Genomic DNA, 26749 nt, shown 5'->3' with positions numbered 1-26749 from the left:
GGTCTGTGAATGGAGCTCGTCTGTGGAAGTGCGCATGTTCACAGTATGTAAACAGTCAATTATCAGTCTGTTGGCAGAGCATGCCCCAAGTTCCCACAGAGCATTTGGTTGCCTCGTGTATTGGGATGAATACCATCCCTGCCAAATAGCAAGCCACGTTCCCAAAATAGATTAAAATTGTCAATAAAACCTATATTGTGAATGCTGCATATAGATTGGAGCCAGGTGTTAAGTTGGAATAGTCTGCTAAAAAGGCATGATCCACGACCTAGAGATGGCAGTGGGCCCAAAAGAAAAAACATTTTCCCAGTGCTATTCAAAGTGTCAATGAGAACGTTGAAGTCCCGCTTTGTGTGTGCACATGTCATTATGTCCAAAATGGACAATGATGCATTTTATGGAGATTGGGAGTGACGGTATCAGGGCCTTAACCTTGGCGAGGATGTCTACAACTTTGGCTCCTGGAAAGCAATATGTTGTGTAGATGTATGTCATTGTATGTCCAGCTCCGACAAAGCACCAAAGCGGTTGGAAAGGCTGAGGGCAGGAGGCGAAGCAGCCCCATCCTCGGCTCTCCTCTGGCCGTGGACCACCTCAGTCCAGGACGGCCTGACGGTCGGCATTGAGCAGGAGTACGGACGTGGGCAGGTGGACCGTTCCCAGGGCACCGTGTCCTGGAGGGCGGCCGATAGAGTTGAAATCCGCAGCGACTGATCGTGGGCCACATCCAAACATGCGGCCAGCAGGGCGTCCTTAGCCTTTAATTCCTCGGACATCCGACGAACATCTTCCCTAAGGTCAGCTATTTCCTTATTGGTATTCCTGACTTTGCGGGTCAGTCGGGACTCATCAGGAGGTGTGAACGTAGCCAAGCCACGCTATGACTTTGACAAAATATCCACCTTTATATGTCTTGTGCAAAGCTGAAGTAATGAGCAACTTGAGTTTTTTTTTTCCTCAAACAATGGTTATTTCACTGATTATTATATTTTATATGACACGGTATATGAACTCCTGTAACTTTCACCAGTAAAAACAATTTAACTACATACAAAGCTCCAAATAGGCCTGCATGGTGTTGGAAAAAAACTGACATTGCAATATTCTTTTCTGCTATATATATGAAAAAAAGACAAGACTAGATGACATAAATAGCTCTATTTGGAAATAATAAATCATTCTCGAGTACTATATATATGTATTAGGGCTGTCAGTTTAACGCGTTATTAACGGCGTTAACGCAAACTCATTTTAACGCCGTCAATTTTTTTATCGCGAGATTAACGTTCTTTCGGATCTAGCTAGACCTGAAGCAAAATTACGAATCCCACTATGGCCACGCCAAGACCCGCCCTACGAAGCAGCTCGATTGGTTGCAGTTAGGCATTTCACCTCGAGTGGTTAAGGTTAGGATAGCCGATTGGTCAGGGGATAGGACCTGAACAAATGGGGTTACGTTACCTTGGACGGCTGGCCAATAGTAGTGATTGAAGGGCGGGTATTTCGCAGACCGGAAACCAAACACACGCCACGGCCGCACACACTTGTTTGGGCTTGTGAGCCGCGTAGCTAGTAGGCTTGTCACGGTGATTAGCTTCGGAGCGAGTAGTGACTCTAGAGTCATAGTGAGAGAACCAAAGAGTCTCCCCTGTTCTTTCTGACCACGGTGGGAATCCTGGAGCAGGAAAAGTTACCCCTCTCCTTGAGTTTATGGAGAAGGACAACCAGGAAATGAGTCGGGGGGAAACGGTCTATTGGGAAATGCAACGCTACCAAACTACTCCCACGGCAGTCGCTATGACGACCAGCCACGCTCGCCTCAGGCGTGAGGCAGTACTATCTGCAATGGAAAATGGAGGTAACCGTGTTACATTGTGTGACAGATTATTAGCTCCAAGTGCGAATGTTGTATGTATATCTATCTATCTATCTATCTATCTATCTATCTATCTATCTATCTATCTATCTATCTATATATATATATATATATATATATATGCCAATGTTGTTTTACCTTGTTGTTTACCTGCCCAGGGACTACAGGTGGAAATTAGCAATTGTTGCTATAACCATATAAGTTTGTTTATTTGTGCATTGTCCCTGTTTCAAATAAATCAATTTCCATTCCATTTCCATAAAAAATAATTTGCACAAAACAAGCCAATCCACTTTTCCATGTTGATAAGAGCATTAAAATGAGAAAATATAATGGGACAAAAAGAAGTCAAGGGACATTTAAAATAGATAAAAATGTGCGATTAATCGTGAGTTAACTATGACATTAATGCGATTAAATATTTTAATTGTTTGACAGCACTAATAAATATATATATATATATTTTTATTATTATTATTATTATTTTTATTTGCTCCCACGATCATACAACTGTCAGGGTTGTGACTGAAAGAATATAGGCTACAGCAACGAAAGTTTATGGAATGCACAAATGTAATCATGGTCAGATATTGTGCCTGACTGATGGGGCAGTGATATTGATTCTGAAGTCTTGTAATTTACGCATTTACACCGTCTGCTATTTTTTGCCAGCTTTCCTTCCTAGGTTAGGAAGCAGCGGCTGTATTGCTTGTTGCCTGTAAAACCGTGCTTGTGTTCTTCATATTTCTGTAGGATTATCGTTTGCTCTTCTTATGTAAAATATGTATATATATTTATCCATGTTTTCGATTGGTTATATGGTGCAAACACCACCTCTTTTATGTGGATGCGCACGTTTCCTCAGGAGTTTGTGCAACAGCTACTGTTTGCCAAACAACAATACACAGCCACTTTGTCTCTTTTCTTTTTCTCCTCCGTGGATTAAAGCTCCAGTCAATTGCGGTCGGGTCTGCTGAGATCTATAAACGATGCGACGGAAAACAGTAGGCCTTATTGTCAAATACAAAGCTTACTAGTACTACATAGATAGATGCTGTAGCATCGGAGTGTAAATGTGTGTGAGTGTTTATCTGATGAGCAGGTGCCACCTTGTACGGCAGCCTCGGCCACAGCGTGCGAATGTGTGTGAATGGTTCCTGTACTATGTTAAAGCGCTTTGAGTAGTCGTTAAGACTAGAAAAGCGCTATATAAAAACAGTCCATTTACATTGGTACATTGCTGATTAAATATATAACTACTGACCTCGACAAAACAAATAGTTGTGTGTTTTGAGCTCTGTCTCTGGCTCGATCATTACTCAATGTATTCCCCACACTGGATGCTTAGATACAGTACTCCCCTTTCCATGGATGTTTAATCACATTAGATATGATAGCCAGCTCAGTGTTGACAAAAAAAAAAAAAAAGATGCATGCTTCAAATCCTCTTCTGCTTCAAAATGTATCTCCTCCTACATTCTTTCACCTACAGACGTGATTCAAACTTTAAACTGTTCACAAAATATTCAGGTATTCAGGGTGTGCTCAGTGTTTTCATATTTTTTACATAGGAATGCACCGAATATTCGGCCACTGAAAATTTTCGGCCGAAAATGGCCCTAAAAGGCATTTTCGGTTTTCGGCCGAAATACTTTCATCACCGAAACAATACGGCCGAAATGTTGTGATGACGCAAACAGAAACCGCGACCTGCACGTGTGTCAGTACCCGATCCGTTCCACCTGCAAAGCGTCTCCTAAGCAAAGAGGTTGAGACGGACCACGGAGTGAAAACAATGAAAAGTACGCTCTTAGAGTCTGTCAGCACACGTTTCAGTGAGATCTATTCGGATCCTCTGCACTTCATCGCGACTGTACTTGATCCGCGTTATAAAGACCATTACTTGGATGCGGAAATAAAGCAGGGCCCACGAGAAATGATCCAGGCTGCGATGGATGCGGAGAACCCGCTTGGAGACGGAGACGGAGCACGCACGGAGCAGCGCCCAGCGCAGGAGATCAGAGCGCAGAAAAAAAGACTCGTCTCTCTGCACCAGATGAGGGGCATGCACCCTCGTCTGATATGTTCAGTGAAATCCTGCAAGAAAGTGCCTCAAATAATAATAATAACAACAACAACAACAACAACAACAACAAGTAAGCTATTCTGTTCTTAGGCTACTATATACTGTATGTGACTATCAGATTGTAGCCATATTTCTGCTAGATATTTTTTTAATTAAACTTTAATATTAATTTATACAATTGCAATGCCTTGATTTTAGTAAAGTTAGTACACAGTCATAGCCATAAATGCAATGGTACTAATAATTGGCATAATTTCTTTCGGTGTTTCGGTCTTGGTTTCCTCTTTTTCGGTTTTCGGTTTCGGCCAAGAATTTTCATTTCGGTGCATCCCTACTTTTACAGTTTTTGTGAAAAAGCTGTTTAAGTTTAGTGATCATATCAGGAAATGTTATCGATTAAACAGAGTGCCAGAGTGATTGATGTCATCAAGTAGTGTGGAGCCTTATAAAATGATCTTTGTCCCTTCTCTATAAATTGTTTGTACACCCCCAGTTTTTACTTGTCATACACAATTTATACATCAAAACGTAGGTATTTTTGTCTACTTTCAGCTAATGTGCTAATGTAATAAGCTGTAACATTTATAGTTTTTGAATTATCTGCCTTACAGCGACAAGACCATCGGTAAATCTCTCATTCAGTTATTTATGCTCATTCTTTGTTGAGCCAAACACGAACAGAGAGTATTTTGAAACTGCAATTTCAGTCATTTTTTAGTTCTTGATAACAGACCGTTGCTAAGAATAACAGACCGTTACTATGCATAGCAGAGCGTCGCCATGGACGAAGTGTGGTTAATTTATCAGCTGTGGCAAAAAGTGGAGCACCTCCTGTCCACCAATTCAGGCATTGACAGCAGATCTTACTTATTGACATACTTTTTCAGTTATGACTGACTTTCAAACTAGATGATAATAAACGTTATATGGCATTATAAACCACAGCCAGCTCATACAACAATAAATCTCCCCCAACATGGTAACATTAACGTAGGGCTGTGCAATTCAGCAAAATTTAATCGTGATTATGATTTTGGCTCCCAATGATCACAAAAACAGAATAATCGGGAAAACCAATTATTTAGCACATTACGTTTTGCAAGTTTTCTCTTGTGTTCTGAAAAAAAAAAGTTTAAATAGGAAAAGTATTAAGGTAAATTTCAGTTGTTTTTTACTGCTGATTTATTTAACTTTTTCCACTGTTTTTAAGTTCAATAATTGCAACATCTTTCCAGAAGTCAACGAGTAATCTTAATCACCGTGATTTCAATATTGACCAAAATAATCGTGATTACATTTTTTTTCCATAATCGAGCAGCCCTACATTAACGTTAAGTAAGAAAAAATATAATAAGAATATATAAATTGTAAACGTCTCCCACCTCTCCACTGGTCAGCTGACAGTTTCCTCTCAGAGTCCATGTTTAAGTGTCTCTCCTCAACTTCTCCCCGACCTGTAATTCGAGAAAAACACGGAGCTCACAACATATCCAATAACACACGTTAGCAGGAGCTAGCTGCGGCTAACGTTAGCTTAGCGCGGGACTCCCTGCAACAACAGCAGTAAACGCGTTTCCGGTCAGAGAAAGAAAACAGACCTGCTCTTCGTAGCTCCGTTTCAGGTTTTAAAACCTCATGCAGCAGTTTGGGATGTTTCTCTCTAGAAGGATACCAAACGCCGTTTTTACTTCGCCGTCCTCACGAGCTAAAATGCAAACAATGGGACGGAGGTCGTAGCGTCTTCCGGGACCCGGAAACACAAACACAACTTCCGCTACACACTGCCTTTCAAAATAAAAGTGTTTTACCCATTGTCCTTTAATAAGATGATATAAGATCAGTGGTTGAATGTAACTTAGTACATTTGCTCAAGTACGGTACTTTGAAGGTATTATCATACTTTATACTTCTAATGAATTTTACTTTTTGACTTGGATTGACTGCACAGCACAGATTACTATTACTAGTAATACTACATAAGGTCTCTCTGTTCTCTAAAGCCTCTGGTTGATGTTTGAATATGAAAAAAGTGAAAGATATACACTATTCACAATTACCCTCTGATTATTGTGTATAATAAACCTGTAACTTTTAAGTTAAATATTTAAGGATCATAGTTAAAAAAAAAATTAATATAAGGGAAACATCTACTGTAATATAGAAAATGATAGACAGAACAGAACTATTCTAAATAGTCCGAGATGGAGAATTTATCCAGGGCAGGACCTCTATATAATAATAGGCTCGTTCAAGATGAGCCAGGTCTGTGCAGAATCGATCGCCGGCCACTGCATGCCGGTTAGATTTGTGTCGGACTTGATCCCAACTTGCTCAGACTTCATTCACACGTGGGCAACGATAACCTCACGAGATCAAGGCGGCCGCAGGTTTGAGACCCAGGCAGCGCAATTGCATTACCCAGGCAGACTCGTATTTCATCATTTGTACATTAACTTAGTATTTTTCAATGTGAATATATTTCTAAATCTTCTTATATATGCGTGGGTACTTTTGAGACCGTTTTTCCCGCGCCGTTGTTGTCACATAACAATTCGCGTCTCAAGTGACAATCCCAGCACTCTCCAGTAATGCAACACTTATGGATGCCAACCGCTGTTAATCTACATGAAAAAGCCTTTTCAAAGACGGTTGGCAGAAACTACTTGACGTTCCCCCCAGGTAAGTTGATATTATTAGGACTTTGTCGTCAAATAAATTACATTTACGTTTTCATCATCATTGTTGGAATGCATTTACAATTTGCTTTATGTTGTTATAGTGGCAGTGAGTTTGCTACATTTTGAAGCGTGCGAACATTCACCTTCTTGTACAGCTTGAGCGGCGATGCTAGCTAGCGAATATATTTGGTATCATATGAAACTAGACAATCTAAGGAATCCATTGATACCGACCATGCCATGCTTGTCCATAACAGGTTCCAAAGTAAAGCCATTTTCAAAAGGAGTCTCTCTCACCTCAAGATATCAGAATAAAAATGGATTTATCATGTTTTACACTGTAGCTGTTGCAATAACTACAGATTTAAGATGATGTTGCAAGTTAAACTATAAAGAATACAAATTTAACATTTGCTCGACATATTGTAACCATGTTTATTAGTACAGTAATTGCCACGCACCAGGTGTAAATAAACAGAAAGCAGCACTTCGAAACTGGGCAAAACAACCAGCACTACTTTATTTAAACAACTAGGCTATGTAATTAAGAAGAGCAAGACAATACAAACATAAGAAGATAGTGACTCTGACTGAGTTTTTTTTTTTTTAAACTATATCCTCCCACCCACCACCCAAAAGCATGTTAACTACTTGAACATAAATGTTGCTCTCCTTTCGTTCTGGCCAGCAAATTTCTCAATGACTCTCTGATTAAAGTCAGTCATCTCAGTAACAAGTCTCTTTTCCATGGACAGCATGGCCAGTGCATTCAGCCTCTCCTGGGTCACGGGGTTTCTGAGAAAAGTTTTTATTCTTTTCGAGGTTGAGAAGCACCTCTCAGCTTCAGCCGTGGTCATGGGTGTGGTAATGACAACTTTTAGGAGAGTCACAGTTTCGGAAAAGACTTCCTCGAGATTATTCTCCATGAACAGCTGGAATAGGTCCACGGCACCACGGCAGGCTTTGAACTCTTCCTTGCTGTAGATGAGACTGAGCTCTGTCTTCAGCTTGCTTCCACTGAGCATCGGGTACGCTTTCATGGTGCTGCTCAATGCATCTTCAGGAAAGGTATCCTTGTACTCCTCAAACCTGTCCCCCTGCAACAAGGTGGCACAGACGAGGTGGTCTGCGAAGGAGAAACGCTCCCTAGTGTGTCCCAGGATGGTGTCACAGACCTAGAGAGATAATTCAAAATATATATACACACACATGTAAATGTAAATGTTAGTAGCCCGGAGTAGGCCACTAGTTGTCATTGTTGCAATGACTTTCAAAAGAAAAATAGAGCCATTTGAGTTTTTTGTCCCATACAAGACAGTAGTTTTTGGTGTGTAGTTTTTGGTGGGTACTTCATGACTTCATATTTCTTTTGATCATTTATTTTTATGTAAACAATTTATTCTTTTCGGGATGCTGTTGTATAATATTAAAATTATGTTTTTTGTAAGGTTTTATACCGAACAAAGAAAGGTTTTCTTGAGTCTGTAGAATATGATATGTGGGCAGGACATCTCTGGAGCACAACAATAATGTGAAATGGTATTGACTGATTTCTATAACAAACTCACCTCCGCTGCAATTCTTTCGCGGTCTTCTGGACTGAGCGCCCGGCGCCTCTTTGTTGGCCGAGAACCACTGCTTTGCTCACCAATGGAATGGAGAGAGTTTCTGCAAAGGACACAGATAATGTATTATAATATTGGCAAAAGAGAAAGAGTTAATAATGAAAGAGAAAGCAAATAATGATCATATTACAGGAATACAGTTACCTGATCTTTTGTATTTCCTGTTGGAACTGTCGGATGCTCCCTTTGATATGGACCGAATCAATGTTCTTCTCCTGGAGCTTGGCACAGAGGAAGTCTACATGTGGCGTGATGTGGTGATAAAGTTCCAGAAAGAACTTAAAATCCTGATCCTCCAGTAGCATGGCTAGGGCTCCTGCTTCTCTGACAGTATTGGGGTCAAAGTCTCCGGAGTCTTGTATGCTCTCAAAACAGCGAATGAGATCATCTCTGTGCTCAAAAACAGTACTGATGGCACGGCTATGAAAGTTCCATCTAACGGTGCCGGATCTTGGCAGTCTATGGGCAACCACTTCATCCAGAAAACATGTCCGCTTGGGTGACTTGGAAAAAAAGCTGGAAAATCCACCAATGTTAGAAAAAAAAATTCTCACCTTGGATATGTGAGAGGTGGCCTGTTGCATTATCAGGTTGAGCTGATGTGCATAGCAGTGGATGTAGTGGGCATTTGGGTACACATCTTGAATTTTCCTCTGAACAGCTGAAGTGGTGGCCCCATCATATGCCTGGCAGATGAGCTTACTTTTCTGATCCTCAGGAAGGACAGTAGCAAGACGCCCTTTTAGTGCAGTAGCAACGGACTCAGCTGTAGCGGACTGCAGGGGGATGAACTCAAAAAATCTTTCCTGCACGTTGTTTTTGGCGTCGATGTAGCGCAGCACAAGCAAAAGTTGGGGCTGTGTGGCAATATCTGTTGTTTCATCTGCCTGGATTGATAAAAAATCACTTGTCTGGACTTCTTTGATTATTTGTTCTCTTGTCACAGACAACATACAGTCCAATAGCTCGTTCTGTATAGTTTTTGATGTTCCCTTAAATACAGTGGCCCTGTCAAGGTGCTCTTTCAAAGCTCCGTCAAGAGAGGCAGCAAAATCCACCCACCCGCGAAACATCCCGGGGTTATCTGAGCTCTCACTCTCATCGTGGCCACGTAAAGCCAACTCGAAGGCTCCACAAAATTTCACACGGTCTATTATCGTGGACAGTATGTGTCGGTGTTTTGTCACCTCTTCGTTGTGCCTTCGAATGCCAATCCTGTAGCCTTCATCCAGTTGTTCAGCAATGCTAACTCTGCCAAAAAACGTTAGCTTCATGCTATTATCAAGATGGCTGCGACTACTTTCATGACGTTTGCATTTTTCAGAGAGATGTTTTAGGTCCCTTACCCCCGTTGTTGTCCACAAAACCTCAGTGCCGACACTTTGAAATAAAAGACAGGGAAAGCAGAAAAAGGCATTGCTAACATCACATCCAGCCAGCCAACTCCGTTTCCCATAACAAGAGCGGGTGAAGCCCCGGGTGTAGTTTCGTCCTCGGTCACTGGCCTGCTGCTGGATTTGTAAGTCGGGTTGGTCCGGTCCGAGATCCTTTATCCGCTTTTTTTCTTCCAGCGATCGCCTTGTGAAAGGGTTTTTTTGTAAGTCAATGACAGAATTTGGTTTGGCTGCTGCCATTATCTCTACGAAAGTGATTTGTGTGATCGTCAGCTTGCAAGGCTTTGGCGGCTTGAATGGTTTGTCTCCTGTGTGAATTCTCATGTGTCTCTTTAAACTTCCACTCTCTCTAAAAGCCTTCATACAGACTGAGCAGCTAAATGGTTTCTCTCCTGTGTGGGTTCCCATGTGTCTCTTCAGATGTCCATTGGTGCCAAATCTTTTCCCACACTCAGAGCAGCTAAATGCTTTCTCACCGGTAGTACATCTTGAATCACCAACAGGGAATCTATAATTATTCCGAGAGTTTAGACCTGACTGAGGTTCTCTAGTCTCTTCATCGCTGGCATCAGTCTCAGGTTCAGAAGAGTCTCCAGTCTTGTCATCAGTATCTGGTTGTAAATGTGTATCTGGATCTGATTTCATGGCTGGTTCTGGTCCTCCACAGTCCTCTCCATCAGCTTCTGTTTTGATCGCTTCAATTTGTCTTTGATGAAGCTGTGAGAACTCAGGTTTCTCTTCATCATCTTCACTCTTCACAGGGACAGGAGTGAATGGGAACTTGGTGATATCAGCCTCCTCCAGCCCTTGAAGCTGCTCTCCATCCTGATTGATCCGGAGTTCGTCCTGTTCCTCTTTAATGTGTGGGGGCTGTGTGTCCTCCTGGTCCAGACTGGAGCTCCACTCCTGCTGATGTTCTTCACCAACAATCACTTTCTGGACATCTGAAGGTAAAGGTGAAACACAAAATAGCTATTAAATGGGAATCTTAACAATCATTTGAAAAGTAGCTCTATTCACTCTCATAATAATTAGGGGTGTCAGAATTTTCAATTCAATTTATGATTTAAAGATTTTTTCCAGCACTGACACTCACAATAACACGGGGAACATGAACGCAATATGAGTTTACAGAGGGTCAGCTGAATTCACCATGAAGTCCAGTCGGAGCCAACAGCTTTAACAATCGTTTGTTTGCCGTCACACTGGTAGCTCAAAAGAAGCATGAGGATTGTCCAGTTCTGTTGTTTTTAGGGATGCAACAATTGTAGACTTTGTTGGTACGATTATGGTCTGAAAAATAATAAGTTTCATGATTATGCATTATTTGACTGTAGATTTTAATGTATGCATTGCTGGCTTTTAAAAGAGAAATAACCGTAACAGTTTTTAATGTTTTGAAAATAATTATATGATCTACCTTTTTATTTAAATTCATTAGAAAAGGTTAGAGACTAGTCAGACAATCTGGCAAAAACGCAGGTCTTTCCAGTCATTGTGAATGCCTGCGACAAAAAGTTGTGAATGATTCATCTTTTGGAGAAAAGCAACCCAACGTCACCCTATGGTGGACAACTAGGTTACCGCTGATCATTCTTGTCAGTCTGCTTTTCACTTACCAGGAAACAAAAAGTTTTAAACACTATGAAGGTACAAAAACCAAACACAAGCACTGAACTGACCAGGAGTTTGTGGTGATCGTTTGCCATATCCGAAAAGCGACTAGTTTGCAGGTATGCAATTCAATTTGCAATTTTGTCATTCAATTTGCATATGTACAATGTTTCCCCACACATAGACTAATGTGTGGCGGTGCGCCTCACTATCAACACCGGCCGCCGCACATTGCGTTTAGTTATAATTTTTTTTTTTTTTTAATGCTATTTAAAAACACATTCTTCTGCATTTCCTTTCCCTGCTCTCCTCCGTCTCTCTGTCACTTGTGTCTCGCTCACATACACACAGCCCCTCCCACCGTGTGGTGTTTGGTGTTTTTAGCCTCCAACGTCGCCTTCCAGGAAGCGCGGCAATGGTTATGGTTAAGGCAGGTTTAAGGTGACTGTTGGCTGCCTGTAAGGCTTAAAACACCAACTAACCCACTGTGCACACAGCGTCTGTCTCCATCAAGGAGAGAAGATGGCTGGCGAAATTCACAAGTTCACGAAAGGTTGGTATCTATCTCGTGAACACCATTACACAATCACCTACCCGACTCTTAGCAAACAAGCAATTGTGCCTGCTTTATAAAGTTAACTAGTCACAAGTTTGCGGTAAAATGCAGTTGGGTTGTCGAGGTCAAAACACTATAGCAGCTGTGAATCAAATAAACGTATTATAAATAATGTTATGTCATTTTTTACTCTTGCACAGAATGCTACTTCAATCCAGATGAGTACTGAAAAGTATTTTCCACGACTGAAAAAGGCACATGTTGAGGATGAACCGGAGGTATCAGTCTGAAACAGAGCTCAACAGTCCGACCAGTGGAATTAATTATGTTATTAATTTGTTTACAATATTTTCAGGCTTCAACCAGTGAAAGACAGGGTCAGGGAGAGAAAGGGAGGCATTGAAGTAGGAGAGGAGGACAGCATCCAACAGCGTGTTCTCAGTTTTTGATACTTGATTGTTACGAACCCCCCCGGTGATACGGGGCGACACCCCCCCCCCACAAATTGCTTTCTAATCTGTGAAAAACACTGATGTATTTTGCAATTGACAATTCAATATGCAAAGTTTCAATGCAATCAGTTAAAATTATTTTTACTAAACATTAGAATTAAATCTTAATCGATTGCATTTCATATTGCCATGTCTCTTTTTTTCAATTGGCAATTCAATGTGCCAGCAAAACAGTGCCCCCAGTCTATTACATTAACATCTATTTGGTCACCACGCTTTTTTGGTCTCTTTATTCAATTGGCAATGCAACATGTCAGACGTCTCATCAAGTGGGGGCTTCGGGACGTCACTTCATTGTTTACCGACTGACAGTCCCGAGCTTCCACTTCACTTTCTTGTGGCAGCGATAGTGGCAGTGATGTTTACTGTCAGGTAGGGTTGGGTATGACACACTGTGTTAATACGGTGCCTTAACAACCAGTATCTAAACGGACCGAATAGTAACGCGGGTTTCGGTGGCTCATTTCGGTGCCACTGAAATGCCAGCACTGCCCTCTGAGGCTCCGAAACGGACGTTAGAGGCTACCGAAACATCGCTGCATGTGACATTAGTTAAAGCCCATCTTGCAGGGTTTATTTTCTAAAGAATTTGGCAATTTGCTTGTTGGTAAACATTTGAACTGTTGCCCAACAACATCAAATACAATGGATATCACAAAACTGAATAAAATATGAAAAAGTATAACTATTTTACAGCGGTTTGCAATGATTCTCCTTTCCCCCACAATGCATTGCATGACTTCACATTTGGGAAGACGACAGACGAAAGCCCCGTCTCGGTTCACTGTCACGGTTTCTGCTACTGGTCTTACAAAATATGGCTTTTGGTCTCAACTGAGTCCATGTGTCTTTATTATGTGTATAATAATATTGGAGGGAAAGTGAAACAAAGCTTGGACGGGGATGCTATTCACAAGTTTAGACAGTTAGCTAACACTAAGCAGATGTTTGCTAACGTTAGGCGCAACAGCGTTAGCCTACACTGCTAGTTAAATACCGGTATTACAACTGCCTTTGGAGCTGCGTCCAAGTTGTCAACATAAGACGTGGCGTTAGTGCTCCTTTTGTATCATACTTTTATTGAATGAAATATTAAGCTTCGCTCCTACGAGATAGGTGTTTTTTTGTAACATTACACACAAAGCTAACTGGCTATAATTAGCCTGTACGTATGCTAGTGGGATTAACGTTGCGTAGCCAGCCAGCAACTTCGGCAATCGGCAGCAGTAGTTTCGTTGAGCTAACCGCAACAGTAGGTCGCCCACAATCAACCTCTGCTGCTAAAAGCAGTCAATCTGCAGTGATGTTTGAAATGGAGACATGTGGATGTGTTAGCTGTCGTGGTTAGCTCGCCGAAACTACTACCGAAGCTGCTGGCTGGCTACGCAACATTAGCCAATGTCCGCTAGCATACGTACAGACTAACTATAGCCAGTTAGCTTTGTGTGTAACGTAACAAAAACTCACCCATCTCGTAGGAGCGAAGTTTAACGTTTCACTAAATAAAATTATGGTACAAAAGGAGCACTAACGCCACAGGTCTTATGTTGACAATGTGGACGCAGATATAGGAAACTCCGAAGGCAGTCGTAATATTTACCTAGCCGTCTAGGCTAACGCTGTTGCGCTAATGTTAGCGAAACGTCGGCGTAGCGTTAGCTAGCTGTCTAAACTTGTGAAAAGCTGAACAGCATCCCCGCCCAAGTAATAAATAAACACTAGGTAAAAATGTTGTTACTGGAGCTTGTAGGCTACCATCAAAACGTGAGATATCTAATCAATATGTGTTTACAACCGTTGGGGGATTTCACAGGTTGGACTGGCAAGTTCGCCCATAGCGAGCATGATGCCTTCTATTTTCTAGATCTAGATAAGTTTACCGGTACTTATCTGAACTAACAACATGATCACTGTCACTAGATATAAAGAAAACATTGACTTTCACTTGGTGCTATTCACTGACAGTAAAAACACCTCTTCCTCATCCCAGTCAGTCACCATAGTTCTAGTGGTGGTTAACCTGCAACATGGGCTTTAATATAATACACTTGGCAGCAGGTAACGTTAGCCTACCGATAGCTAGCAGCAGGATAAAACATGGTTAAAATGCTGACAGCGAACGTTAAACAGTGTGACTGTATTTCACTGTAGACGTTTCCAACACCGAGACATAACAGTCCGCAGCTGCCATTGTCTGAAAAACAACACAGACTGTGTGTTCACTTGCATTTTGGCGAGACTTACGTTTCAAAGCGCTCACATTATGAAAAATAAAACCACTTTTTCTGGGATTTGGGGTGATATTTTGTGTCTCTGGTGCTTCCACACGCATACGAACTTTGAAAAACATCCATCCATGCTGTTTTGAGTGATATACGGGTTTCTGAATGTGTCCTGCCTTCAGTCTCCGGGTGAGCTGTTCAAAATCTGCACGGCTTTTTATGTCACTAGCCGAAACGAGCTGGCTAACCGCAACCGTTAGCATGCTACCTCGTTCTCAATAGCAAAGCACTGCTACAACACACAAAAGTTCACCATAATCTACAAAAGAACTACTTAAATGTGCGCCCTCGTTTAGAAGTCTCCCAGCTAATTCTGCCTTGTAACTGACCGAAGTTGGAGAAACAGCCTTTCTTTTACTGTCCATGGAGCTAGCTGACATGATCTACATCTGAGCTACTGCGCATGTGCGAGTGCAATCAAAGATAGTACAGAAGAAGAAGAAAAGAGGTCTCACTCTGTAGCTAAAACAGAGACAAGGTGAAAATAGGAGCTGCAGCAGTGAGAGAGAGCTGTGCAGTACAACAAAAATATGGTGTTTTTTGAAAATTAAACCACGTAAACCTGTTCTGGTACAACCTTGAAATACAATTATGAACCTGAAAATGAGCAGAATACGGACGCTTTAAATTGCCGTGGTAACTTATGCTGAACACCTAACCTACAGAACAGTTAGAACATTTATGCCTGGCTCACATTACAGGAGTTTTAGGCCAATTTATGCCCGATTTACCCCTCCCGAGAATCTGAGAAAAAAATCTTGTCGAGGACCTCGATCGGTTCCGATGTTCGGCGCAGATTATCTGGTAATGTGAGGCATTCACAAATCGAATCTTGCACCTCCCGATCTGCTTGCAGACAAATCGGGGCCGCCCCGATAATATCAAACATGTTTGATATCAAGGATTATAATCGGGCGTGAAACAACTATGATTACGTCAGTACTTCCACAACAGCCAATGATAGACAGGTCTGCAAGGAGACAGAAGTGACGGAAACTTTTGAAAATGTCCGCGAAAGCAGCTGTAGTACGGGTCCGGTGGACAACTTAATTGGAAGGATGGTGGAGATGTGGCAACAGCAGGAGTGCCTGTTTAATGTATCATCAAAAGAGTATCATAATCGGAATGATACAGAGGAGAGCTGGTGAGATCACTTCAGATTTGGACCTACCGGGTGAGGGTACAAAGTTGCTAGCGCACTAGCTAGCAACTTTGTAAACATTAGATCTAGGTCAATGATCATCTGCTACATTCAGATCTGACAAAAGATGCATTGCACATACCGTATTTTTCGGACTATAAGTCCCTCCGGAGTATAAGTCACACAGAACAACTAGCAGGGCGTGGAGACGTAACTGCAGCGTTGACAAGCCCTTCCCGGCAGCACGTTGTTCAAGCACCCACCTGTGGACTCGTTCCTCCAGCTCTGGCTGTCTTGCTTTCAGCCCGCGATTAGCCGATTAGCTTTCTTTGATTTCTTCATTGCAGTAAGAGTCACCTTTTCGCCAGTCCCTCACAAGTTTCTCCCTCATTTCAAACTTTCTTTCTGCTGCTCGATAAACCGTTTTCGGCTGCATATTTTACTATCTGCAGTTTGTTTTCTTTCTCAGTTGTCTTTAGGAGCAGCATATAGTTGTCACAAGCCTAGAGCACCCTCTCGCAGCTTTAGACGGTAATGTTTTCAGTATATGAATTAACATTTAAAAACGTGAAATTATATATATTTTGATATATAAGTCACACCTGACTATAAGTCGCAGGACCAGCCAAAGTAGGAAAAAAAGTGCGACTTATAGTCCGGAAAATACGGTAGTTTGTTTGAATAATATTATAGTCCACGCTCGTTTTATTTTCTTTTGTTTTTTTATTGGCACAAAGGATAAGTATTACTACAGCAAATTGCCGTGACACAGTATCCATTTTATTTACATGCGCTTCCCCGTGAGATCGCATCACGTGAGGTGCTAAATCTGGCAAGATAATCTTAAAAATATCTTGTGTGCGATGCCCCACTATTTTCAAATCTTATAGTGTGAGCATGTTTAAGATTTGAGGGAAGAAAATCTGCAAAGATTCTCCTCAAGTGTGTGCTGCAACCAGATTTCAAAATCGGTTAGGATTTTAAAACTCCTGTAGTGTGAGCCAGGCTTAAGAGACCGACAACCCCGTTCCCTGATGGTTTTCTTTATGAAACATAGATTTTAAGCGGAGGGAATTACTTTGTCAGCTTCTTGGCAGTATGTTGCCAATGCGCCCATCGGTTTGGGTTTGAGAGAGAGAGAGAGAGAGAGAGAGAGAGAGAGAGAGAGAGAGAGAGAGAGAGAGAGAGAGAGCGAACATTTTCTTTTTTGCTCCCACGATCACTTAACTGCCAGGGTTGCAACTTAAAGAATATAGGCTACAGCAATGAAAGTTTATGGAATGCACAAGTGTAATTATGATCCAATCTGTTGCCTGGCTGATTTTCTTGTAAATGTTCTCCTGTCTTGTAATTTACGCATTTACAGCATCAGCTATTTTTTGCCAGCTTTCCTTCCTGGGTTAGGAAGCAGCGGCTGTATTGCTTGTTGCCTGTAAAACCGTGTCATATCAATCATATTGCTGTGAGATTATTGTTTGCTCTTCTTAGGTAAAATACGCGGCTCTGGTAGACTTATCCATGTTTTCGATTGGTTATATGGTGCAAACGCCGCCTCTTTATTGTTGACGTGCATGTCGCCAGATTGGGAAACCCTGGGTTGATTGAACTAGTTAAATAACCACTGTCGTGACACAGGTCATGCAGTAAGGCTGGGCAATATGGAGAAAATCAAATATCACGATATTTTTGACCAAATACCTCGATATCGATAGTGCAACGATATTGTAGTGTTGACTATTGGTGCTTTCACAAAATATTTACACAATGAGATTTTTGATAAATAATCATCAGTAATGTGGATATAATGACTAAATGGGTTAAGGCAAGTAATACAACAGTTACAACAGTCTGGTAAGTTCAGAAAATGACAATTTTACTGTAATAAAGCCTATAAAACCAGGAAAAGACAACACTTATTAGAGATGCACCGATTGACCGGCCGGTGAACAGAATTGGCCGATTTTCACGTCATCGGCCATGACCGGCGACCTGCCGGTCAGTCTGACATATGCCGATTTAATGCCGGTCAAATTCACTCGGGTGCCGCATGATTAACATCGTGCAACATCAGCACCACACGTGCACATGCAGGGTTTCCGCTATACGCATGTAGCAGCAGCGCACTGCCGCTCAATCAGCTGTTTATGAAATGTCATAAAGTCGTAATTATACACGGCTCTGCAGAGCCGTCTGCTCTACTGATCTCTCCCCTCTGAGGATGAAAAACTGGAACATGAAACCCGCACTCACGCGGGTCCCGTGAAATATGACAGAGCAGTTTATTGGAAAATAGCGTTGGGCACACTGATTTTGATGAATTTACTGTTTATCAGACCCCAGATGAGACAAGAATCTAACGTTAGCAACGCTGTAGTTCCTCTGCCTCTGTCGCCCCACTGGCCGCTTTAGAAGACGCTGTTTTAAAAAAAAAAAAAAAAAAAAAAAAGAGACGCGGTATTCCTCCAACACGCTGTATTAACGTTACTGTTTAAAATGCTTTCAAGGTTAGTGAGGATGCATGTGTGTGTTTTGAGAAATATCATTATACTGCTCTAAGGCTATATTTATTTTATTAGGGCCCGAGCACGAAAGTGCAAGGCCCCAACGGTGCCTTGCACGAAGGAACCTATTGTTTTTCATCAGATTATTATTTTTCCGAGTCCTTTGTCGCATTTTTGAGGGCATTAGCATGCACAAAAACTCACAAAAATGTGCACACCTGTCACAACTGGTGAAAATTGCAAAGTTCTGTAGTGCTTGGCCTCGGGTGTTGCCAGGGGGCTCCATAGCGCCCCCTAACGTGCGCCTTAATTCCGAAAAAAGTAAGAAGTTAATATACCAACTTTTGAGGGAACATAGGTCTCATCTTGAACTCCATGGAGCTATTTTTAGAAAAAATTACAAAATTTCCAAAATCTTTGTTTTCATGCAAAAATCTTCATTATACGAACACTTGTTTGAGGACTTTAGGATGCACGAAAACTCTCAAAATTTTGCAGCCATGTGCAGAATATTAAACTCTTTCATCTGAATACACATTTAGGCCTGGGAGAGGTATGGTTGCTCTATAGCGCCCCCTAATTGGTTTTAGCACTTGGGCACATTTTTGGACGCCTCAATATATACGGAAAAACTCCAAAAATTGGCGCCCACATAAACACCTGGGGGCTTTGCGAGACTGTACAGCGATTTGGCCCATACCTGTAAGCGGGCTCCATAGCGCCCCTAGCGTAGAAGGCCTTAACTTGGACATAGTTGCTCCGATCTTCACCAGATTTAATACCCATATTGCTCTAATCATTGCAGACATATTTCCCATTTACATTCATTAGCTCCGCCCAACCGGAAGGCGGCCATTTTTAATTATGCATTTTTCAGGTGTTTTACATTCTTTCGAAATCGTCCTAGGCCGTGACTTCAATCTTCTTGAATCTTTGCAGGAAGTATCTGTTGACCCTCATAATGAAAAGTTATCCAGAGAATTTTGATAGTTGAAAAAATGCAGAAGTTATAGCAACTTACTGTCTAAACAGGAAGTTGCGTTATCTTGACAACAATTATTCCGATTGCCCCGAAACTTGACAAGGATGTTCCTCCTCGCCGGTTTAGCAACTGTGCCAAAGTTGGCTGCAATCGGCCATTAGATGGCGCTGTTTTGATTTTTTTTATTTAATCATCAAAATATTGACATATGGGAAGCCTACTTTGTCTAACTACTCCTGGGACGTTAGTCCGATCGGCACGAAAACTTGCATATACACTCGGAGGACCCTCGTGACAAAAAGTTATCAAAATAATATTGATAGCTACAACAATGCGCAAGTTATGGAGGACCAACTTCCTGTAGGTGGGAGTGGAAACAGGAATGGTTATATCTTGCCAACGGCTATTCCAATGGACACAAAACTTAAGAAAGTTGTTCCTCATGTGACTATGAGGCTGTTTGCCAAATATGTAGTCAATTGGCCTTTAGATGGCACCGTTTTAATATTTTTTAATTAATTAGCTAATTTGCTTTGAGCGAAACCTACTTTTTTTAAATCCTCCTAGAGCATGAGTCCCATCTGCACAAAAATGTGCACGTAGACTCGGTGGACCCTCATGACAAAAATATATCAAAAGAATTTTGATAGCTAACACAATGCGCAAGTTACAGAGGACCAACTTCCTGTAGGGGGCTGTCGAAACAGGAAGTTGCGTATCTTAACAAGATTTATTCCCGATTGACACCAAATATGACAAAGTTGGGGTTTGAGCATCCACGCCAAATTTATAGTGCATCGGCCATTAGATGGCGCTGTTAAAACATTTTTTATTAATTATTCACATCGCGATATATGGAAACTCCTCCTGGGCCGTGAGTCCAATCTGCACGAAAACTTGGATATAAACTCGGTTGACCCTCGTGACTAAAAGTTATCAAAAGAATTTTGATAGCTAACACAATGCGCAAGTTATGGAGGAACAACTTCCTGTAGGTGGGTGTGGAAACATGAACGGTTCTATCTTGGCAAAAGTTTGGCGATTTACATGAAACTTAGAATGTGTGGTCTACATGTAATGTTGCATTTGCCAGTACCCCCGGGGCAAGAAGCGAGGGCCCGTCATCGCTGCTTGCAGCTTTAATTTTTATTTGTTATTTATATATAATTTTATTGCCATTACCTGTTTTCATACATACAGAAGTTTAGTTTGCTAAATATATATAAAAAATAGTAGTTGGATATTGGATGTGAAAAGAAGGAAATGGTTCTTCCATAACATTGCACTTTAAATGTGTGTTAATTTCCCACACAAGGAGTAATTTATAGTTCTATTTTATAGTGACCGATTATCTGTTAAAATGTTCTATGTTCTACGCAAAATGTAAACTTTTCTATTAAAGAAAAGATAGAAAATAAATATTTGTGTGTGCTGTTAGAAAAAATGAAATCGGAATCGGCCAAAATCGGTATCGGCTGGTCAAATTCAATGAAAAATCGGAATCGGCCTAGAAAGTTGTAATCGGTGCATCTCTAATACTTATGCCATAATACAACATCCAAAATTTTAAGACGATATCTAGTGTCATATCATGATATCGATATAATATCGATATGTTGCCCAGCTCTATTGTGCGGGCCGGGACCGCGGTTGTTAGGTTTGGTGAATGCGGGTAACGGCAAAAAAATCCAGGACATGTTGCTCTTGATTCATAGCACAGGCCTCAACAGCTACTGTTTGCCAAACAACAATATACAGCCACTTTATCGTCTATCTTTTTCTCCTCTGTGGAATAAAGCTCCAGTCAATTGCGGTCGGGTCCGCTGAGATCTATAAACAATGCGACGGAAAACAGTAGGCCTTATTGTCAAATATAGAGTTTACTAGCGCAACATTGATAGCACCAGTAGGCTGACATTGCTGATTAAATATATAACTACTCACCTCGACAAAACAAATAGTTATTGTGTTTAGAGCTGGGTCTCTGGTAGAGATGTCAATCTTCCTCTATAATACCATTCAAATTCCATTTGATATTTTTTTTTAATATTCAAATATTTAATGCTCAATTGCAGCCTGTAAAATAATACGTACTAAACTATTCAGGCTTATGCATTGTCAATGCCATTACAGGCATGTGGTTGTTGTTACACGTTCTGCACACTAGAAGGGCTTCTAACATCCCCCTGGCCTTGAACAGACCTGCACGCAACTTTGTTTACATTCATTTTCCACCACGCACACAGCGGCAAACACAAATCAACAGAGAACTCTGTAATGAAACATTATCGACAAGTGTGGTGAAGCAGCTCTGTTGTAAAGGCTAACGGTGCTCGGTTAGCACAATGACATCATGTTAGAAAGTACAGCCGAAACATTTTGTCATAAACTAGGTAAGTAACAAACGATGCTAACTGTATTCATAACCAAGCCAAGCGGTGCTGTCACCACTATTTTAGTGATTTATAAGCAACCTCCTTCTTGCAGATTGTCACGTTACTGAGAATACAGCTTCAAGAAGGTAATATATGAAGTCAAATTTAACTCTGACAGCTGTACGGCAGTTAACATTACCTTTAGCTGTCTCCATGAAGCTCCCAGCTAACATTACTACACCACACGATGCAGTTAGAAAACAAGAGCTAGCGAACTAATGTTAAGATAAGCACTTTGGCTCGGTGGAAGTCTATATTAAAGTCATGTTAAAACTATGTCCCATCCTTACGATTTCCAGCCGCAGCCTGTCACTCCCCCTTGTATTAAGTGAACTCGGTACGTAACATCAGCTCCGTAATGTTGTACTAACGTTACTCTGTACGCAACGTTAGCTTAGATCTCACAATGCCTTGTATTTCTCACTCCCGCCAAGTTATTGTTCATAAGACGTGACATAAGTGACACAGAAGAAAAGGCTAGATAAGGCCGAGAAGAGGGAAATTAGCTAACGTTAGCCAACATATTTATAAAAAAAAAAGTCACATTCGAATAATAATTTCAGCATTTGAATAGTATTGCTTTTTTTACTATTCGAATTCAATTCGAATTTTGGCATTCATTCCAACAGCCCTAGTCTCTGGCTCAATCATCACTCAATGTTTCCCACACTGGATGCTTAAGACACAGTACTCCCCTTTCCATGGATGTTTAATCACATTAGATATGATAGCCATCTCAGTGTTGACAAAAAAGACAGACAGGAGGGAGGCAGAGCCTGTATGAGGCTGTAATACAGTACACGGACATCGGTTCGAAGGCATTCTGCAGTCTGCTCATTCTTGATAACAGACCGTTGCTAAGAATAACAGACAGTTGCTATGCATAGCAGAGCGTCGCCACGGACGAAGTGTGGTTAATTTATCAGCTGTGGCAAAAAGTGGAGAAAAGTGGAGCACCTCCTGTCCTCCAATTTAGGCATTGACAGCAGCTTTTACTTATTAATATACTTTTTCAGTTATGACTGACTTTCAAACTAGATAATAATAAACCTTATATGGAATTATAAACCAGAGCCAGCTCATACAACAATGAATCTCCCCCAACATGGTAACGTTAACGTTAAGTAAGAAAAAATGTTAGAAGAATAAATAACATTGTAAATGTCTCCCACCTCTCCGCTGGCCAGAGTTCATGTTGAAGTGCCTCTCCCCAACTTCTCCCCGACCTGTAATTCGAGAAAAATACGAAGCTCACAACATATCCAATAACACACGTTAGCAGGAGCTAGCTGCGCGGAGAGAAAGAAAACAGACCTGCTCTTTGTAGCTCCGTTTCAGGTTTTAAAACCTCATGCAGCAGTTTGGGATGTTTCTCTCTGGAAGGACACCAAACTCTGGCGCGTTTTACTCCGCCGTCCTCATCACGAGCTAAAATGCAAACAATGGGACGGAGGTCGTAGCGTCTTCCGGGACCCGGAAACACAAACACAACTTCCGCTACACACTGCCCTTCAAAATAAAAGTGTTTTAAGAGTCGATCTTACCCACTGTCCTTTAATAAGATGAGATAAGATCAGTGGTTGAATGTAACTTAGTACATGTACTGTACTTTTAAGGTATTATCATACTTTATACTTCTAATGAATTGTACTTTTTGACTTGGATTGACTGCACAGCACAGATTCCGGCAGTACTAAATGAGGTCTCTCTGTTCTCTAAAGCCTCTGGTTGATGTTTAAATATGAAAAAATGTGAAAGATATACACTATTCACCTACCCTCTGATTATTGTGTATAATAAACCTGTCCCTTTGAAGTTAAATATTTAAGGATCATAGTTCAAAAAATAAGAATATAAGGGAAACATCTACTGTAAAATAGAAAATGATATACAGAACAGTTGAACTATTCTAAATAGATGGCTTCAGAAGGACTTTTTAGGATTTATTTTGCTTTCCGAGATGGAGAATTTATCTAGACGTATCTATCCAGCTTATTACTTGGATATCTGATAAATCCATCCATCCATCCATCCATCCATCCATCCATCCATCCATCCATCCATCCATCCATCGGCATCCACATATCGGGGTCAGGTCACAGGGGCAGCAGCTCCAGCTGGGGCCCAAAACTTCCTTTTCCTGAGCCACATTAGCCAGCTCTGACTGGGCGATCTCGAGGCGTTCCAAGGCAAGGACAGAGATATAATAGGCTCGTTCGAGGTGCGCCAGGTCTGTGCAGAAGGTCGGGTTGCCAGATATACCTGTAAAATAGTAAACCCAGCGCGCTACAGCTGTAACGTTAGTATAGCCATGAAAGCAGCAAACAAACGAACAGGATCAACGGAGATACAGTAGATTCTACCCGACCTAAGAATACATGCATGTTTCTAACAGTTGTGTGACCAGAGACGTAACAAACCCCGGGTAAATATTCAAGACTGTATGGCTCCAGCCTGGAGCGTCCCATGTCATGCCGTCCTGTCTCATGCTGTCCTGCCTGGTGCCATCCCCGAGCTTCTTCTTTTCAAAATAAAAGCTTGCGTCTGGAATAAAATACTTTAAAATACTTTAAAAAATATCTTGCTTCCAATTTTCTAAATAAAAGTTCGCGTCTGGAATAAAATACTTTAAAAAATATCTATTACTTTTCTAAGTAAAAGCTTCCCCGAGCTTCTACTTTTCAAAGTAAAAGCTTGCGTAGACTATCATGCTAATGAATACAATACTTAAAAATATATTTGGTGTTGTTTTAACTAAACAGTAAGATAAATGCAGACTATCATGCTAATGAATAAAATACTTGATATATTTATATGTCATTTATGTTATTTTAACTAAACAGTAATGGCAATGATACAAATGAATAAAATACTTAAAAATATATGTCCGTCTATAAAATAAATGCAGATTATAGTTAAACTAAAAAATTAATTCTGGCTGCAACCTGGAGCTTCCCGTCTCATGCCCTCTCGCCTTGCAAAATTTATACAAAAATGTATACAAAAATAAACACACACTCAGACTCTCAGGAACACACACAAAGAAATTAGGCCTCATACACAACAGTAAACAGATGGGTCTTTAGCTTTGCTTTAAAAGCCTCAACAGAACAAGCCTGCCTGATGTCCAGAGGTAAACTGTTCCACACAATGTTGGTGCACGGAAAGCCCGTTCACCAATTGTCTTCTTTTTAACCTTTGGAACACTCAGAAGACCCGTCCCCTGAGAACGCAGGGCTCGAGCAGGCACATAAGGGTTCACTAGGTCTTTAAGATACAATGGTGCGCTGCTATTTAATATTTTATAGGTTAGCAGCAACACCTTAAAGTTAAACGAAAGTATTGATCTGATCTTGGAGATGTTTCTAAGATGGAAAAAAAGCAACTCTGGTCACCTCCTTTATATGTAAATCAAACGAGAGTGTCTGATCAAAAAGCACACCAAGATTCTTAACTTCCACTGCTCGTTTTTGCAAATGACAAGTGACTCATTGAATGCTTTCAGTTAAGAGCAGTATTTCGTAAATGTATATTTTTAGACTATCATTCAGTCGGTCCGCTATTATCTGCCACGCTTTTTCTCACGTGTTTTTTTTTTATAGAGGACGAGTTTCCTTCTTTACATATAATATCCTTTGCTCCCTCGTATATATGGACAAGAAAGACACTGAAGAAATTGAACTCTAAAATTAAGAAACAAGTGATAAATTTCATGCACACTGTAAACATGAATAGTAACGGAGTATATTCATCAGTTATTTCCCCCCAGCAAAATATAAGGTCAGAAACCATTTAGGTGTCCTCTCCCTGTTGTTACATGAATGTACAGTAGTCTACACTATATAGTTATGTATTGGTTCAGTGAACTAAGACTATAATTTGGGAGGATTGTACAATTAGGATATGTTCTTAAAAATGTACAATCCTCCCAAATTCTAGTCGTTAAAGAATACAAAAAACAATAATAATCAACTAAAATAACGTAAGGTGCATTGGTGCACTATAGAAACACACATGCACAGCACTTTATATATTGCCCTTAGTAATTGACTTAATTTAAAACCCATTTGAAATTATATCAGCCTTTTCTAATTATTTCAACAACTGATGTGATATATTCATTAAACTTCTAACAACAATATGAACAGCAGTCTTCATTCAGCAATATAACAGTGACACTGACTGTCCCATGAATAATGGTCACAACTTTAAATAATAACAGAACTTAAATGAAAAGCAACACGCACCTGCTGTTGTTGTAATGCAGGCTGACAACAATAAGGTTAAACCTCTGCTGAGTGAACAGAAAAGGCTCCTGGATTAATAAATCCTGGCTGTTAGCCTGGTCGGGACCAGGCTGTCACGAATCCACTATGTGGAAAGTGACATGCAGGGGTTTCCTGGAGTCTCTCTCTCTCTCTTTTCCTCTCCCTCTCCTCTGCTTGCTCTTTTTCTCCTCTTTCTCTTAGTGCAGTGGGTGTGACAGGCCGCTCCCAGGTTGACGCGCAGCTGCAGGCGATCACTAATCAACCACCTGTGGCTCGTTAGTGCAGAGTCTTAAACTGTGGCTGCTCTCTGTTCGGAGCCAGATAGTTAAGTCATGTAGGTGGATGTTCAGTTTGATTCTGTCGCGGTACTTTTGTAACCTGCTGTTTTTGCCTGCAAACCTGAATGCTGTCTTTGTGTTTGAAGGAGAACCACTCTGCTCTACGGTCTCAATAGTGGCAGATCGAGGCTTCGTGAAACAATGAAACAGTTGAAGCAAATGTGCCATATTGTGTCGAGGCTTCGAAACAATCCGACACCTGTCTCAACGATGATACCCAGTGGTCACTTGCAGGTGTTGATCTGAAACAACCTTGACAACGAGCCATTGTCATGAAAAATGAATTAATAAAAGAAATCAAGCCACAATGTCTCACTTTTTTATAGATTTTTATTCCAAAATATTAATTTCTCTGCTGTGCAAGGACTTAGCCTAGCCTACTTCTTTTTTTACAGATAATATTATCTGAGACATATGTCTCCAGCCTTTGAAAAAATCCTCACACAAGGGACACTTGTTGC

General features: G+C 41.0%; 2 protein-coding genes across 2 annotated transcripts in view; both read right to left on the bottom strand.

The window, feature by feature from the left end:
* Positions 1 to 5733, bottom strand: part of LOC120554250 (oocyte zinc finger protein XlCOF6.1-like) — a 19174-nt gene extending 13441 nt beyond the window's left edge. Inside the window, exons 1-2 of the mRNA XM_039793029.1 lie at positions 5561 to 5733; positions 5345 to 5416 (exon numbers count right to left, since the gene is read on the bottom strand). Coding sequence (XP_039648963.1) covers positions 5345 to 5384 — 40 coding nt within the window. The 5' untranslated portion in view covers positions 5385 to 5416; positions 5561 to 5733. The remainder of the gene's footprint in view (positions 1 to 5344; positions 5417 to 5560) is intronic.
* A 1322-nt stretch (positions 5734 to 7055) lies between these two features.
* On the bottom strand, positions 7056 to 23159 carry LOC120554201 (zinc finger MYM-type protein 1-like). The gene is made up of 5 exons (XM_039792932.1): positions 22997 to 23159; positions 22855 to 22908; positions 8410 to 10603; positions 8209 to 8308; positions 7056 to 7815 (listed from the first exon to the last, which is right to left on the bottom strand). The coding sequence occupies exons 2-5, from the start codon at positions 22874 to 22876 to the stop codon at positions 7288 to 7290; spliced, it is 2844 nt and encodes a 947-aa protein (XP_039648866.1). The 5' UTR covers positions 22877 to 22908; positions 22997 to 23159; the 3' UTR covers positions 7056 to 7287.
* Between the last annotated feature and the right edge of the window lie 3590 nt (positions 23160 to 26749).

This window comes from Perca fluviatilis, chromosome 24 (assembly GCF_010015445.1).
Source record: "Perca fluviatilis chromosome 24, GENO_Pfluv_1.0, whole genome shotgun sequence".
Taxonomy (NCBI): Eukaryota; Metazoa; Chordata; class Actinopteri; order Perciformes; family Percidae; genus Perca; species Perca fluviatilis.
The sequence above is the reverse complement of the archived record's forward strand: the minus strand, read 5'-3'. Positions and strand labels throughout refer to the sequence as shown.